Source organism: Bombyx mandarina, chromosome 11 (assembly GCF_030267445.1).
Source record: "Bombyx mandarina strain Sakado chromosome 11, ASM3026744v2".
Taxonomy (NCBI): Eukaryota; Metazoa; Arthropoda; class Insecta; order Lepidoptera; family Bombycidae; genus Bombyx; species Bombyx mandarina.
The window spans coordinates 4,889,929-4,908,580 of record NC_143218.1 but is presented as its reverse complement, the minus strand read 5'-3'; the positions used below and the strand labels follow the sequence as shown (position 1 = coordinate 4,908,580).

At 38.7% G+C, this 18,652-nt stretch overlaps 1 protein-coding gene and 1 long non-coding RNA gene across 2 annotated transcripts in view; both read right to left on the bottom strand.

The window, feature by feature from the left end:
* Cdc25 (cell division cycle 25) overlaps positions 1-2,900 on the bottom strand; it is a 44,557-nt gene extending 41,657 nt beyond the window's left edge. The window contains exon 1 of the mRNA XM_028175608.2: positions 2,708-2,900. Coding sequence (XP_028031409.2) covers positions 2,708-2,757 — 50 coding nt within the window. The 5' untranslated portion in view covers positions 2,758-2,900. The remainder of the gene's footprint in view (positions 1-2,707) is intronic.
* A 9,600-nt stretch (positions 2,901-12,500) lies between these two features.
* Positions 12,501-13,649, bottom strand: LOC149501951 (uncharacterized). The gene is made up of 2 exons (XR_016323900.1): positions 13,262-13,649; positions 12,501-12,899 (listed from the first exon to the last, which is right to left on the bottom strand). It is a non-coding gene; the product is annotated as an uncharacterized LOC149501951 (long non-coding RNA).
* Between the last annotated feature and the right edge of the window lie 5,003 nt (positions 13,650-18,652).

Genomic DNA, 18,652 nt, shown 5'->3' with positions numbered 1-18,652 from the left:
ACCAAGTTCTCAAGTAACGTTCATGCAAATCAATGCAGTCTAATTGATAACCTCCCTTTATTTTGAAGTCGGTTAACTTATGTGAACACTTTCCGTGTGTATAGCAAAAATCAACAAGTTCGCTGCGTAAATTCTAATTTTAGACAAATCGTTGTTAAAACAACAAAAGGCATGTGGGATATTCACCGCTCGATATTAAAGTGAAACCATAAAAATTATTGTATCTATGTTCAATTGCAGGTCAATTGCCGAAAATTCATATGCTCTTTTTACAGTCGCTTTTAACTGGTTATTTCCGTTTCCGCGAATTTCAAGTCGGCTTTAATGGAGATTAAATAAAATAAAAAATACATTGAAACATTGTGATGTCCACATCATCATCACAGTCGGCTACTCTTGGCAGAGGAGTCGTGGTCATGTGGAATCCTTGATTATTAAAGACTTAACAGCTGTTCTTCATAGTTCCCGAACTGAGACTTGACGCACGCACTCGTTAAGTGGGGATTTTTGTAAGGATTTTCATCTGACCAGTCCATGGTCATGGGGCTTCGTCCACGAGACCTTTTACCATTGACCCCACCCTGAACAACAAGTTATTATAAAGTGTTATTTAATCATATCTCTGTACCACGAGGAAAGAAAATCAACAACATATTGAGCCATCAATAATCGTGAGCATTTTATTGGTAGCACGCGCAGTGAGCGCTCACAATCAGGCGGGTGGGGGGGAGGAGGGTCGAACTCCCTACGAAGCCCCCGGGTGGCTGGGGGTGCAAAGATGGCAGAGGGGCACTAAAGTTTAGCACAGTAATCTACAACATTTCATGATTCAAAAATTACTCGTATAAATAACTATCAATTCAATGATCATTTGAAAGAAAATGAAATTATGGATATAGATAACTAAAAAATCTTCCCACATATACCTATATACAATTTACATCTTATTTTTAGTTTTTAGTCAGTCCATGCTAGCACGCTAGATTCGTTTTAAAAAACGTGAATGTCAATGTCAATGTCTTTGGTTGTCATGACGAGGTTTTCGTAAAAACACTAAAGTATGACTTAAAAATAAAAGATTAAGTTGTCAAACCAAAGATTCATTAGATTTCGCCCTACAATCCCATTTAAATTAATAGATTACCTATTTTTAAGTACATCCGTAACATAATATATCGTTACTTGGTGTGAATTCAGTCACAGCCGTTATACGATAAGGCAGACATGTTTTTTGTCATGCCAAAAACTAGCGACACGATGTGTAGGCTCACACAAATGAGCCGTCGATATTGTCTATTTCTACCATTAAGCACTGTTAGTAACATGTCAAATCATTGCATTAAGTTATACGAATGTAATTATTGTCTCACACTTCAAAACGCATGACTATGTCACTAGAGACGGAAGAGAATTCCGATACCGATCCGGTAGTAGATTCATTCGCGAAGCAGCTACTCTTTTTTTTTTTTTTTTTTATTGCTTAGATGGGTGGACGAGCTCACAGCCCACCTGGAGTTAAGTGGTTACTGGAGCCCATAGACATCCACAACGTAAATGCGCCACCCACCTTGAGATACAAGTTCTAAGGTCTCAAGTATAGTTACAACGGCTGCCCCACCCTTCAAACCGAAACGCATTACTGCTTCACGGCAGAAATAGGCAGGGTGGTGGTACCCACCCGCGCGGACTCACAAGAGGTCCTACCACCAGTAATTACGCAAATTATAATTTTGCGGGTTTGATTCTTATTACACGATGTTATTCCTTCACCGTGGAAGTCAATCGTGAACATTTGTTGAGTACGTATTTCATTAGAAAAATTGGTACCCGCCTGCGGGATTCGAACACCGGTGCATCGCTTCAACACGAATACACCGGACGTCTTATCCGTTAGGCCACGACGACTCACTCTTGAGTTGTAAGGTCTCCTTTGGAGGCGCTCGGGTAACTGTTAGCAAATCCCGCCCCTCCTGGCTGAGCCCTTGCTCGCCCATCTGCCTTGGTAAAACTGGAAAGGCCTCCGGGCCACCAGTAATCTCTCAAACATAAAAAAAAGGAAGAAAATGGTGCTTAGTTGTGCGGGTTCACAATAACACGTTGGAATATTACAAAATAAAAACGTGTGCAGTTTCAAAACACATTTAATAGCACAGAACTAACAATTTGGTTTCATTTTTTCTTATAACCTGTCGATACCTATCGGGATATTAGAGCGAAGTTATAATATTAATGTGTCTACATCGCTCCTTGACGCGAGTGAGAATTGTTAAGTTGGGCGGACGACTTCGATACGATTGAGATTACGGTCAAATATTATACTAAATACAAACAAAAATATATACCGAGCTAATAGAAGCATATTAAAATCAACAGGAATTTGTTATAATCGATTTAAAACATCCAAAAACCTGCCAGTTACAAGTCATTTCAGCTATGAGAGGCCCTTCCCAAAATTCTATAATTTACTTCCACTTAAAAATGTATTATTTGGTATGTTTATCATTAAAATGTTGCTGCAAATTTAGCGTTTACTATTGTTAACATAATATATAATCGAAAAGAACATATTTCTTTGGAGGTACTAATTTCTTATGAACGTTTAGGAAAGACGAACTTAATAGATGCCTATGAGTGTGAAGTTAAAAATAGCAACATTGACACATTGTTTTGAAAAATAATAATGTTAATATGATAAATAGATACTTACCCGGAACACTGGCAATTATTTTCGCAATTTTCACTACTCTCTCCCCACATTTTGGCACAACGTTTTAATTCTAATTTAAAACACTAAAATCACTAGTCCATTATCATAGCAATCCAAAATTGTTCAATTATCAACCAGTATAAATGGTATGAACTGAGCTGCGACTACCCGTAACCGCAGTCAGGGAGCAACTGAATTTTCCCGGTTTGCCTCGGCGAACGGGGAGTGGCGGGACCGTTTTTTTATCGTTCTGTTGGCCAACTTGCTCTCAGAATAGCGTCATTCGAAATTTCTCCTAATTTGGAAACTAATATGGAAACAAGATGAATGATAGTTTAATTTGGTAACATTAATAATATTAGATGGTAGGGGTTTTATAAGCTCGTATAGATTAGTATCACTGTTCAGCCTATTTTTAAACAATCAGAGTGTTTAATCTTTTTGTAAAATTAGAACCGACTTCAATTTCAAAATTGGTTGTTTCATTCTCATAATAGTATCTATGGAACCCGCTGATATTTTATTATTATTTTCCTCTTAAGATATTTTCGTTCATAAAGGCATAGTAGAAATACGATTAATCGTTAAAATTCGCTACGTTAACCTTTGAAAAAGCAAAAGTCTGTACTAGGTTCAAAGAAGATATTATGGATATCCATAATCCATAATGGTCTGTAAAAAAATTATAAGACACCCTGTTGGTTAGGAGATTATTTTCATTAAAATAATGCATTTGAAAAAAGTAAGCTTCCTAAGATTTTATTTAAAATAACTTATAGACTTAGCTCCCTTTCACAGTTTTGTATGTTCAATTGCTTAGGAAATATTATTATGATAATTGTTCATTTCGAGTTCTTTTCTCATTGCTTTGTTCCGGCTAACTATTTCTATGGCAGTACAGGTAGTACGATATGAGCGGTCGCAAACACTACGCTGATAAACTATGCAATAACATTGCTAATAACAATCGCCAACAATAATTTTAACTTGATAGGCGCCACAACTATATTATTTTGCAGACTAAAACACGCTGTTAGGTTACAAGAAATCAGATCTGGCCTTGCAATCTGTAATGATCCTTCACACCATTCATAGATAAGTGTACCGCTTTAATGCCCCTGATTTGTCTGTCATAGAAAACTACAAACTATTGATATTAATAGTTGTATTTAAAGTTTTGCGCCTGGCAGCCCAGCTGGGAGCAGGCCAACCCGGCTGACCCCACAACTAGATCGAAGAACGAATATTCACAACAAACGATTTTCTACTCTAAACGTATGTGATATAAAGCAGTAATCACGCGTGGCTATTTAACTAAAGGAATGTCACACAAAATCATATGGGATCCGAATCCTGTTTGAACGCACACATAACAAAAAGATATACAACGAAATATAGTCACTGTCAAAGTTTCTATAAGAAATAAAGTTGTTTGCACATTAAAAAATAAATCCAGTATTTCACGCACACCACGATCCAATTCAAAGTCCAGTCATATGGTGATCCTTTTGAGCGATACAAGCGAAACTAAATTTTATTTCCTGTACGCTAACTACGAAAATCGCATGCATCCCAAAACATTGACCATATGATCCGATATTTTTTTTCGTCGTCTGTAAAACAGAATGACGTAAGTCAGATGTGTTTTTGAAACTTAAAAAATAATAATACCAGCAATAGCTTGAGTCTCAAATCTCACGTTGTATCTGTCGCTGTGAAGAATGAGGTCGATTTCGCTTTAACTGTAGACCTTCGAATTTACTTCGAATACAGTTGGTAGGACGTCTTGTGAGTCCGCACTGGTAGGTACCACCACTCTGCCTGTTTCTGCTGTGAAACATGCGTTGCGAATGCGTGGATGTCTATGGGCTCCAGTAACCACTTAACACCAGGTGGGCTGTGAGCTCGTCCATCCATCTAAGCAATAAAAAAAAATGCTTATAGTGAGAGTTCAGCGTAAGTCTGCTCGGTACCTGTATAAGAGGCTATATGGTTATTATCAGTTTTTGTTTCCGTCGCTTTTTGTGTCAGGTATGGTTGGACTGGATACCCTTAACCACAGGCGAAAGTTGCATTTACTCGTACATTACTGTTCTCTATTACAGAATAGAGTCAATAATCCCTTGGCACTAAGGCAAATGACACTATTCGTCCCGCAACAGTATGCGCGGGCGGGAATGCGCCGCCGCCATCACTTATTCGCGGCATTGGCGGGACTGAGGACCCGTTGAGCTAGGAACTGTCCAACGGCCAGGGCAATTGCACTGTTAAACGAATTTCTGCCCGAAATCCAGGATGCTGACGTGTTTGCCGATAACTGGGGAATACTTTTGTCTAAAATAATTTTATTTTAGCATAATAATAATACTTAATAGTTTTAATAATGTTTTTTTGTGTTAACGAGTTAGGCGTTTTGGTGCAAACTGTAAGCCTGACTTTGTATTAAATTGAATAAATAAATAAATGAAACACCAGGGGTCTGTGAGCTCGTCCACCCATATAACAAATAAAAAAAACAAAAAAAAAATGAGCTTTGGAGTCTATCGGAGACGCAACTCACATCACATCCAACTAAGCTGTAAATTAATGCGTGAGCCAAAAACTTTGTAGGTACTCCTTTTTACGAAAATTGCGCGAACGAAGGAGCATGCAATTTTCCACACTTATAGAGAATACCAGCCTTACTCGCCCGCTTCGCTAGGCATTTAAAATTAACATTATTATTTATTGTCATTATTATTAGGGAGTCCAACACTCATATAAAGCCTATCCATTAAATACATGTATTTTCTACATGGATACCAAGTTCCAAGTCAATCGGATGCATGGTCCAGTAGTTATAACGGAAAATCCGTAAATATATATGTCGGCGCAAATATGACTATTTACCTACTGATCATCAACTAATTACTCTGTGATAAGAAATTGATGTTAAACAGTCCCTTTTATTGTAATTTCAATACTTTAAAATCTTGTAAACACGCTCACGTGTTTAATACTTGTAAACACGCTGACGTGTACGAAGTCCTATAAATACGGCCGTGCTGTCTAGCGTTTATCCCACTTCGATAAAGCGGCACGACACGAGAACCCTCTCATCGTGGCCGCCGGTAACTACATTCCCGATCCTGCGGACAGAATGGAAAGCAGTCGACGTCGCCCAAAACACGTCATCTCGGATCCACCCGATCCACTAACGGTGCTTTTAGGTAATTCAAGCACCGGTCACCGTTCTCGTCGAACCCGTCGCTTGCGACGAAGGGCTCGACGAGTAAATTAACTCTCAGACACAGCCCACTGAGTTTCTCGCCGGATCTTCTCAGTGGGTCGCGTTTCCGATCCGGTGGTAGATTCTGCGAAGCACGACTCTTGCTAGGGTTCGTGTTAGCAACATCGTCAGGTTTGAGCCCCGTGAGCTCACCTACTAAAGTTAGGGTTACGCTGATATAGCCTCTCAAGGCTCTCAGCTTAGGTAGGAAAAAAAAAAAAAAAAAAGCGTTTATTCATTCGTGTCCGAGCCGTAGTACAGTACGGATCTCTCTGTAACGTTGTTATGCTTCTCGTGCAATATACGCAGTTCTCGTGAAGTTTTGTTTTGGAAGCCCAAACATGAGTCATCATCGAGAACTTAATGACCGTGACGTCAACAATGCTGACGTCACACTTTTTAAAAACATTCCTTCAGCGTTTCTCCTCCGTCATATATTAGTATAGATAGAGAAGGAGTGCAGAATGTTAATAATTTTTTTAATTGAGCATAAAAAACACGTTAAATGATTAAAAAAAAAACATTACACGCACTACCATGTATTTGACACACACAATTAATGTATACTCTTTGTTTATTGTCAAACTTTTGTTATTGTTTAAAGTCTGCTGTCAAATTGAGAATAGATTAACATTGCTTGACTTTAATATTATTTGTCTATAGTGTACCTAGTCTTGGCGAAATCTGTGGTTATATGTATAAGTATTTTAATAGTATTTGACAAGAGAATCATAATAATGTTCAAACTTACAATGTCAGTTAATTATAGTCGAATTTCAACTCACTAATATTTTCAATTACAAATGAAGCAAACGTATCCACATTCATCGAAAATCATTACTTTAGATTAATGATGAGCTATTTAATTTGATGTCAACTTATCACATTTCGAATTGTGCAAATGGGACATTGGTTCTGTAGTTTTTTTTTTTATGGCAATAGTTTTAACTTTATGCCAGTTTCAAGTAAAAGGTTCTGTAGTTGTAAGTCTCAGTATAGCTACAACGGCTGCCCCACCCTTCAAAACGAAACGCATTACTGCTTCACGGCAGAAATAGGCAGGGTGGTGGTACCTACCCGTGCGGACTCACAAGAGGTCCTACCACCAGTAAATATTCAGAGACTAGATGTGTCGGTAGATTTAGAGTTCGCCCAACAACGCGAAACCAGAATAACCCACAGCCAAAAAAGCAACGCAGCAGTCAACCGGCAGCTATCAATGTCACTGTCAATAACTCTACACAACGCACAGTCTGCAGCCAAAACAGACCTGACCTAAATCCACTCTTGTTCCCTACGCATTCCCTGGCTCCGCTGCAGACACGTTCCTCGCTATTTTCGTTTAAGTTCCTACAAAATTAGCAAGTTCAGGAAGTTCATAAATTGTCCGAAAACGCCTCGAGCGCTTGTTCTAATCAGCTTATTACCAGCTGAGCGAATTAAAGCATTTTAGATTATAGGTAACCCTCTTATAACGCGGTAGATACGTTCCTACAAAGTCCCGTGAAGCCAGTATAAAAACGATAGTAATTTTTCCGAATGACACATCTTAACTATGGCCGTATGTATTCTTTTACCTATTATCTATATATTAATGGAGGAGGGGGAGTATGAAATTTCCCAAACTTATAGAGAATGTAGAGAAGTAGTGCAGAATGGTAATATTTTTTTAAATTATGCATTAATAAAACATTACATTAAAAAAAAAACATTACACACACCACACAATAACCATGTATTTGACACACACGCACATAAACATATCTTTGTTTATTGTCAAACTTTTTTTATTGTTTTGTTATTGCTTAAAGTCTGTGGTCAAATCCATACATATAAATAAAATTGGAGTGTCTGTTTGTAACATTGAAATAACCGCTTTTTACTACATGCATATGAATATATATACGGTACATACACCAAAATAACATTTTTTACAATTTTTGTCTGTCTGTCTGTTTGTTCCGGCTAATCTCTGGAACGGCTGGACCGATTTTGACGGGACTTTTACTGACAGGTAGCTGATTATATAAGGAGTAACTTAGGCTACTTTTTTTAGACTAGCTACGCCCCGCGGCGTCACCTGAGGTACGACAATAAGCGCGGGTAACATTGCGGGACTCAACTATTCAATAATAAAATTTAATGTTTCCGAAGCGAAGCGAGGGCGGGTCGCTAGTTGAGAATAAAATAATATTGTTTATCTAAAGTATTATTTATGTACAGTGTAGTCATGGCGAAATCTGTTAATAAAGAAGTAGAATGGTCTTTGACAATATACCATAATAATGTTCAAACTTATAATTTCAATTAATTATAGTCGAATTTCGACTACCTACTGCGTGACCACTAGTACGTAAAAAATACACAGTAAAATTTCGATTATTTCCATATTATATTGTGTGTTCATAGTGCATAATTTAATTTCCTAAATCATTTCAAACGAAAATCTTGTTGTCAAAAAAATAAATACCTTTTTATATGCTGTATATTCTTGTAAGACTTAACAATAAAAAAACACACGTGAACAATGAATGATAATTTAATAGTTAAAAAAGACAAAAGCATAGACCAACCAGTAATAGGTAGGTATATGTGCTATTTATATTTAAAGGTGGTGAAAACCAGCCACGGGCATGTGTAAAAAGCTGATTTTACACGGATTTCTTGAAATTCCTCGATGGTACGACCAAAGAAGCCTTCGCGGAGCGCCAACTTCAACGACACTAAATATCATTACAATCAAAAGCATGGCTTAAGAATGCATAAAAGACAAACGTTCCATTATTATTTATATAAAAATGAATATAGGATCTCCTACTCCTCCAGAGTTAGTAAGCTGAAGTGGCAATGGGCTGGTCACACGGAATAGATAAGTAATCTATTCCGTGGCTGGTCACATATTTTATGTCGCAGAACCGATAACCGTTGGGGTAGACGTGTTCTGGAGTGGAGACTGCGAAACAGCAAACGTAGTGTAGGACGCCCTCCTGCTAGATGGAGCGAGCAGCTGGCAGTAACTGGATGCGTAGAACCGAAGATCGGGTTCAGTGGTGAGCTTTGGGGGAGGCCTATGTCCAGCAGTGGACTGCCGCAGGCTGATGATGATGATAGGATCTCCTAAACGTAATTAAAACTGTTTTTATCACTTTACAAATTACACAGATAACAGATAGGTACTCGATAAGTATTTGAAATGTGACACTAAGCCGTAAAAATAGACGTAGGTATTTGTAAAAACAAAGAATCATTAAAAAAATCCTTAGAGAACTTTTCAATATTTAGGGCATTGTAAATAAGTCATCTGTGCATATTATATAAATGTTCACAAACACAAACATTCGCTAGTTATTTCGTTGTTAACAAAACAATTCATACACGCATATAATAATTTTAATTAGGTACACGAAAACAATTTCTACTTTACTGTTTCGAGAAATTTATAGGTTTTACGCAAATCACAGACAAAAATTAATGTATGCCATCCCGAAATTCTCAAATCATAAATAATAAATAAATATACCTATCTGCCGTATAAATGTATGTACAAACAAACTGTTTTTATCTGTGTAATGCAAAAGCGCGCGAAACGAAAGCGTCGGTTACGGTACCGTTGTAGGGCGTTCACTTTTAAATCTGGAATGTGATTCCAGAGAAGACTCCCGCCGTGAAATGACAATCTTAATTCTGTAAATCGAAAACAATATTATGATCTTTACTCGACTGGAATAAACGTTATTTTGGAACGTTTTAATAATTTTTGACCGATAAGCATTTTGTTTAATGTGACGTAATCGAAATTTACGTGACAGATCGATTAAAGATTTTTACGCGATTCTAGCTCTTATTGCAACTGCATAAGATGCACTAACGTTCCAGTACACAGTAAAAAAATTGGTAGTGAACTTGACACAGGAACAAAATAAATGTATAATAATTGAAAAATACATTTTTGTATTCTTTTCCGTTGCCATTAGTGGTAAATGTAAATTTGTCGATGCACTACCAATGTGGTAAAACTTCGATTTTCATTATAAAAAATTACCATACTTGTTACGTTTCCGGTTTAGTCTAATAAAAAAAAACCTAAGTAGGAACTGATGAACATAATCACACACCTCAATCAAAATCATCTAACACGAAAGAATCTCAAAATTTTTCACTGAGCTCTCCATCCAAAACATATTGAAAAGTAATTTAAGCTGTATTACAAAGACTCCTTATTGCCACTAACTAAGCCTACATAGAAAAAATACCAGTCATCATTAATTTAGACACGTTTAAATTTCCCAGGTATTAACAATACTTATAAAATCGACAATAATTCGAATATGCACATGTGTATTCACGCATACATAATATGTTAAATTCTAAGTTTATCTCATCAAAAACCAGTCTTCGATGATAACCAGTAAGTTATATGATAAAAATTATCAATTCAGATGTATTTATAATTCGTAGAAATTTCACATACCTATATTTTTCGTGTTGCACAAAATGGCTCTTTTAGTGAGTAAAAGTCAATAATTGTTTGATATTAATTATTCGATTCTTTGTTTATTCGACTTTAGACTATGAGCAGTAACCTAACCTTAACTGACTACCTACTTGCAAATAGGCCCGCCAAACTTATTGAATGAAGAAAATCACAAGCGAAATAATACAAAAGAAAAATTATCTTAGCCACCTGTGTTAAGAGTCAAAATAGCATATCATATACTCGACAGCGCTCTTCCCGCGTTTTGAAGAGGTCAATTTCGGTCAAAAGAACAGGTATTTTTACATTACTTAAACGATCTTCGCCTTTATTTTTGAACTAACAAAGCATATTATCTTTTAAATGTTATAAAATTCTCACGATACGCGAACAGAAAAAATAATGTATGGTTCGCTGGATAATGATTCTTACCCCAATACAAATAAGAAAGATATTGCCATGAAATTAATTTTGATAAAATTGGCGCGTAAACTTCCAACATGTGGTTTATGGTCAATGCTCTGTTAGGATTGTTACTAAAAATGTCAAATTATTGTTTCTATAATTATTATTATTCTTGGTCTTTTTCGCTAATGGCTTCATCTGCCGCGATGCTGCCATGCCTTCTACGTGTTATACCTACCACAATTTTATTGAGATTCGATTTCGTGTTTTAAGATGAGTGGCGTTGTTTACATTGTGATAGATTATTTTTATTTATTGCTTAGATGGGTGGACGAGCTAAGCGAGTTAAGTGGTTATCGGCGCCCATAGACATCTACAACGTAAATGGCGCCAACCACCTTGAGATATGAGATCCAAGGTCTCGGTATAGTTACAACTGCTGCTCAACCTTCAAACCGAAATGCATTACTGCTTCCCGGCGGATACAGGCAGGGTGGTGATACCTACCAGTGCGGACTCACGAGAAGATCTCCTACCACCAATAAAAGATGCCCTTTTAGCATCAGGTGTGGGTTATGACCAATAGCCATTCCGCTGGCCGCCTTTTGTTTTTACCCACCTAAGCTGATGGTCTTGAGAGGCCATTTTAGCGTAACCTTAACTAGTAGATGAGCTCACGAGGCTCAAACCTGACGTCGTTGCTAACACTGGCCCTAGCAAGAGCAGTGCTTCGCAGAATCTACCACCAGATCGGAAACGCGACCCACTGAGAAGATCCGGCGAGAAACTCAGTGGGCTATGTCTGAGAGTTAATTTGCTCGTCGAGCCCTTCGTCGCAAGCGACGGGTTCGACGAGAAAGGTGACCGGTCTGGCTACCCAGGACTCTTTTCAAACCTCGCTTGAAGAGGAATAGGATGTAGCGCACGGGAACAAGAGTGGATAGAGAAGTAGCCGGCTTAGGGACAGCATCAGGTGGAGTTGCGCCCTGTTGGGCACACTTCCGTGCACCACCCACCTTGAGACATGACGCACGAAGACGCATTTAAACTATCACAGAAAACTCCGATTTAAAATCGATAAAAGTAGGAAGTAATAAACAAGAGGATGTTACGGACTTAAGGACTGAGATGATAAGGAACGATAAGGACGTGTGAGGATATAAATTAAGTTTTAACTGACATAGTCGAAGCGGCGGGGCGCTCGCCTCAATCTGGTGATGGGAATGTGATTTTATTAGTATGTACTGTAGGTAGCAGCTTGACTCTGCCTCTGGCATTGCTGAAGTCCATAGGCGACGGTATCCACTCACCATCAGGCAATAAAAAAAAACGTATTCAAGTCCGGAATAGACTTCGTGGAGGTCTGAATTCCGGGTCAAAGGATGGAAAAGCCGTTGTATACAATTCATGTTTTGACGTGGCTCTTTACTGGCATTGTCAGCGTCAGCAACGGCACCAGGACAGCCAGGGCGCTGCCCCCCAACGAGTTCTCTCCGTAAACCTAGAAGGCTTGTCACGCCTGAGCGCTCGGGAAACACCGTGGAGTCCATTCCGAGGTCGTTTAACAAACCTCATTATAATTGAAGACATAAGTGAATGAAGGGGATATGATACAATTTGTTAATTTTGAGGAAACAGGCAACAAACTTTTGTTATTGTACTTTTTATTCGTACATTCATCACATGCAATTTCTAAAAGTAGCCTTTAAACCCGGAGGTCTAATATAAACCATATTAGACCATAATAGGCATATAACACTTTCATTCAGTATAAAAACTCAAAAATCTAAAAAATTGTACTTAGCCCTTTCATCCACTCATGTCTACAATTGTTAGCTCGTCGTCATCATTATTGTCGGTTACTCTTGGCAGAGCAGTCGTGGTCATGTGGAATCCTTGTTTAATAAAGCCTTGACAGCTGTTCTTCATAGTTCGCGAACTGAGGCTTGACGGATTGACGGACGGAAGGATTTTCATCTAATCAGTCCAGTTCATTGTTAGCTAAAACGCCCAATTCTAGCCGCTTCCAGATGCTGTATCTTCATCTAAAACAAGTAATCATGTTTCTGGTAAACACTTAAAGAAAAACCTTTATCATTTAAATCCTTCAAAACAAGTTTTAAAAAAAGTTTTGTCTTAGACTTAGGAGACTTAGGAATCTGTCTGTCAGTCAGTGAAAAGAGAGTTCAATTTTGTATACTGTTTAAAATATTAATTTTAAAAGAGGTTAAAGGCTTTAAATGTGGTTTCTTTTTATATCACAAAAAACGCAATTAAGTATTTCATTGTTTATTCATTCTGAAGCATTCCATATCATAATATTTGCAGGATTAAAGTACTTACGGGGTGCTATTCAAAGCACTTCGAATATCCATGGAAGTTAGGTCTTATATTGAAAAACACTTACCGTCATGCGGGCAGATAGCTCGGCTCCCAACTGACGATACGAATCGAAATTTCATTATCATCTGTTATTTAAATAAACTTATCAAAAAAACCACTCGGAAACTACCTGTGTCAAGAAATTCTAAGAAAGTATAAATCGGAATGCCTTTGCACGCCGAACCTGTTTGGCAAAAAAAATGGGCGGGAGTTCACAAAAAAAATGGCGACGCTCAGCTGATTTTGTGTACTAAAATACACGGCTCTCCGGTCGGGGCTTCATTGCAATAACGTATTTTCATTTGTGTTCGAAAGCGCGACGTAATTAACATTTACATCGCCAACTTTACGACTTAACTTCGGGGAACGGGCGCTCACTTGTGATGTCCACGGACCCTACGACCATTGAAATAGTTCCGTCCAACTTTCAAATTATCTCGCACAACAGACAAAAAATAAAACTGTAATCTTTACGAAAACTTAACACTCAAGTTTTCATACCTTAATTACTTCGTTCTGAAGGAAAATATTCAAACAACATTCCGCTATAATTAAATATAGAAATGATCTAGATACAAAATTTTAGGGATCCGTAGTCAATTGGTAGAACCTACCGTTTTGTACCGTATGTTCCATGGGGAGTGCTCTGAGGAATCGTTTGAGATGATGCCATCATCTCGTTTTAACAATCACAGCGCCCGCCACCGGAGTAGAGTTCATCCATACTAGGTACCTGGAGCCCCTGCGTTCATCCACATTGCGTTTCCAGAGATTTTTTCTGCCACGTACAATCCGGCTTTGGAATGAGCTCCCCTCCACGGTGTCGGCTTGGCTTGGCTCTGCGGTTGCTATTGCTAAAGTCCATGGGCGACGGTAACCACTCACCATCAGGTGGGTCGTATGCTCGATTACCTATACGGGCAAAAAAAACCTCATGTCATATATGTTGAGTTCTTGAGTGGAGACTGCGTCCAGGCAATCGTAAAGTAGTCCAGGTGGTGTAGTGACCTTCGATGGGTCGGAACTTCAAATTTGACCTCATGCTTGTCAAGTCCATGTGAACTTATTGACGGTAAAGCGAACGGCGAAATTGTATGTCGGATTTCTCTAGGTTCAAACCTTTAATAGCGATGTCTTATCAACCATTTAGCAATTCTGAAAGCGCCCATGCGTTTATCTCTTCCTGTTTTTATTATTATTTTATTATTGCTTAGATGGATGGACGAGCTCACAGCCCACCTGGTGTTAAGTGATTACTGGAGCCCATAGACATCTACAACGTAAATGCACTACCCACCTTGAGATACAAGTTCTAAGATCTCAGTATAGTTACAACGGCTGCCCTACCCTTCAGACCGAAACGCATTACTGCTTCAGGGCAGAAATAGGCAGGGCGGTGGCACCTACCCGCGCGGACTCACAAGAGGTCCTGCCACCAGTAATATAATTATTACTATATTATTAATATAATTATTAATATAATATAATTCAATTAATTTCATACTAAGTGATTGCAGTCTCAAATAGATGAACTTCATCGCATTTCGCTTCATAATATCATTTTTCATATAACAGAATCTCCTCCTTACGTCGTAAATCCTCAATTCTTACGAATCTGAGAAACTTCCAGCGGACTATATCACGCCACAGATCTAATAACTCTTGCACTAGACGCCTTCAGCTCTTATGCTAGGAGCAGGCTTAGGAACCTCGGTAACCGTACTCGTCGAACTCGGCGAAGAGCTCGACGTGTAACCTAACCCATGCATCAGCCCGTTGAGTTTCTCGCCGAATCTTCTCATCGGATCGCGATTCCGATCCGGTAGTAGATTCATTCACGAAGTAGCTGCTCTTGAGTTGTTAGGTCCCCTTCGGAGGCACTCGGGCAGCTGTTAGCTAATCCCACCCCTCCTGACTGAGCCCTTGCTCGCCCACCGGCCCTGGTGAAACTGAAAAGGCGTCTGGACCACCAGTAATCCATAATTTAAAAAAAATCACGCCACATCGATCTGGCCTCGACAACCTGGACTGCCTGACATATTGTGGTGTTCAGTGCGGTGTGGACTTGGTCTGACCAGCGCATGGGGGACCTGCCCTACGGTCTTTTCCATTCTACCTTCCCGGTCAACAACATCATCAACAAGGCCATTTTTGTAAGCTCGACACTGACAGCAATGGCGTCACAAGAAAACAATTCCATCGGCTTTCGCGTTCAATCCAGTTACGGAACTCTTCGCTTGAGGAGTTTTCAACGGGCCCTTTTTTTTCTCTGTGCGAGAACGCAAGCAATTAGGGTCTCACAGCGACCAGTTTAACTGGTCAGCTGTTCCCGCCAAAACACGACGCAGGAACTTCGGAGAAGCTCCATTGACAGTGACAATAGCATTGTCAATTGTTTAACCATTCGAAATGTTTAATGCAAACAATGGATTCACGGATGGAAACAGCGAAACGGGCGAACCTTGGGTTTTTAAAACAGCTGTTTTTGGCCGGAATCGCCTTTAAGTCGTCACTCGTCTGGGTATTTACAACACAAGCTTTACGAACCCGTCGCCATCTAGTTGTGAGAAATGGAACTGCCCATAAAGCTTCAACATGGATTTATTTTACGAAAAAAATGACAACTAATTTAATCAAAGTATTAATATTAACTAGTGATCCCCCAGTAGTCAAAATTCGACTAAAATTAATTGAAATTATAAGTTTGAACATTAATAAGGCTCTATTATTAAAACTATTGTACTTCTATAATCACAGATTTCGCCAAAACTGCACTATAGAATAGACAAATAATATGTATTAAAGACAAACATTATTAGTCTATTGTCAATTTGATCACAGACTTTAACCAATAAACAAAAGAGTTTAATACATTTAAGTGTTGTGTCAAATACATGGTAGTGTCTGTAATGTTTTTTTTATTGATTTAATGTATATTTATGTATAATTTAAAAAAATAGCATCCATCTCCTCCTTCCAACGTCTTTTCTCGTTGCGCGATTTAACGCAACTACGTCCGCCACGGAAATGTCTAGTGTAAATGTATGCTCAAAGAATTCGCGGTTCTCAGTTTGCCGATCTCATGGTTCCCAGTTCAAGGAAATGACCACAAACAAGGAATAACTCTTCAAAAGGATGTTTGCAAAGTTATCGGCTATACTGAACGCTAACTATGTCTTTTATTTTATACTAGCGACCCGCCCTCGCTTCGCTTCGGAAACTGTAATTGTTTTACTTTCCGAGGGATGATTATTAAAATAAACTTGGATTAGAAAAACTTGTATATTAAAGTAAAAAATCAATAATCTAGGATGGATGTGTCACTTATGACAAGGATATCATGACAACGGATTTGCGTATTACAGCGCTCTCTAGTGACGGTTTTAAGAGTTGGAAAAAACAGGGTGAACATTCCGCCCACCATGAACTACAAAAGTTCATAGCCAACAATGAGGCCATAAAATTTTACATGTACAATTAACATTTCCATGAAACCGTAACATCTTAACCTAATAGTAATCAATAAAGAACTGCTCAACATGAACTAAATAAATTAACACATTAAAGAAACCATAATAACGACAAAGTTCAGTCAAGGGTTGCTTTTAAACAGTTCGTACTTACTTACAACTAAACAATAACAAAATACTTAATAGCTGATGCATCCAAAGATACATTTAAGTTACATACATTGCATGAAATATCTACAGTTATTCAGGTAAGTAATGTTAAAAGGCGATAGGCAAAATGCAAAGTTTGGAGACTGGTCTTACAATTTTAGATTTCTTACATTTTATAGTACCCTTGTGACATTATCTGGATCAGTGTGCTTCTCTTCTATCAAACCGAATAACCATTTTGAAGGAGGGAGGCCATCTTCCTTAACAAGAACAACGTCACCTAAATGGAGTTCTGGTGTAGTTTTAGTCCACTTATATCTCTGATTTAGAGTCGTGAGGTACTCGGCAGACCACTTACGCCAGAACTGCTGAGTCATTTTTTGTATTATTTATTTGCTCAATATCTTTAGAAAACGCCTGAGTCTGACAAACCTTAATTCCTATCTTTAATGCATGATCTCATTCGGAAGCCATCAAGTAAGAAGGATATCGCTTTGACCTTAATTTATTAATAAATGGAATGCAAAACGCGACCACTTTAACCATTTTTTATAAAAATAAATACTTCGTCCATGTCTGGAGATCTGACCTAGCTACTTCGGAAATAGTTAGGTGATGAGACTTCAACGGCTTGGCTTCTAAATCAGTCGATATGTTTACCGTTGGCGATACATACGTGGATTCTCTTAAAAACGTAGGGCCATGGAACCAGAGTTCACAGTGGATAAATTCTTGTGGAGCCAGCCCCCGGGATGCACAATCGGCTGGATTCTGGCATGACTCTACAAGCGACCATTGGTCGTTGTTTAAAAACTGTCAGGATTTCAGTCACTCGATTTGCGACGAAGGTCTTCCATCGATTTGGCTGTCCCTTCAGCCAAACCAGAGCGATGGTGGGTTCAGTCCTTTGCCACTTGTTGCAAACTCTTAACTGCTAGATATGGGGCCGACGAAACACCAAAGGTAACTCTTAACAGCCTGCAGTCCTTGACTTCTTCACTAGGATTCTCTCTCCACAGTACTCGCTGGAAGTCAGTATGCTCTGGTACGCCCTTGACCATTCGATACATCTTAGCTATGTCCGCTGCGAAACATATAGGATAAGTACGCCATTTCATAATTATGTGTCGTAACTCTGGTTGAAGCCTTGGACCTACCAATAAATCATTGTTCAATGACTTGCCGCTGGTACCCTTACACGAAGCGTCGAAAACAACGCCGACCTTCGTTGTACTTTTGTCCTCGCGAACAACCAACTGCATGATGAGGTAGATAAACGCATCCTGGCTTAGCAGCTTCTTGTTTGTCATTAATTACTTCTATATGATTCATAGCCAGGTGGCTACATTTATTACCTTGGATTATTCTTGCTTCAAGAATGGATTATTTTCAAGTTTCTTCTTGAGCAAGTGGATTGTTGTCGCGAAAAGGAAAACCTACAACATAACGACCCAAACTGTCCCTAGTTGTAGTGGATTCAAAGTATCTTTCACAGGATTCTTCTTCCTTGGATAAAAGTGGATGATGCTAGTCAGTTTCAATCTCCCAGAACTGACGCAGCAAATCATTGATTGAGTTGTCATGGGTATGTGCGCTAATAATGCAAGGAGTATCCCCACTAACCTAAACTCGTCCCGACAGAATCCATCCCAGCTGTGTATTTTGAGCTGTCAAGGTTCCAGGTGGATTTCTCAATATGCCTTCTGACAAAACCTGACCATACACATCAGCGCCTAGTAGAAGATCTATATTGCTTGGTGTACCATATCCTGGATCAGCCATCTGCAATTGCAAAA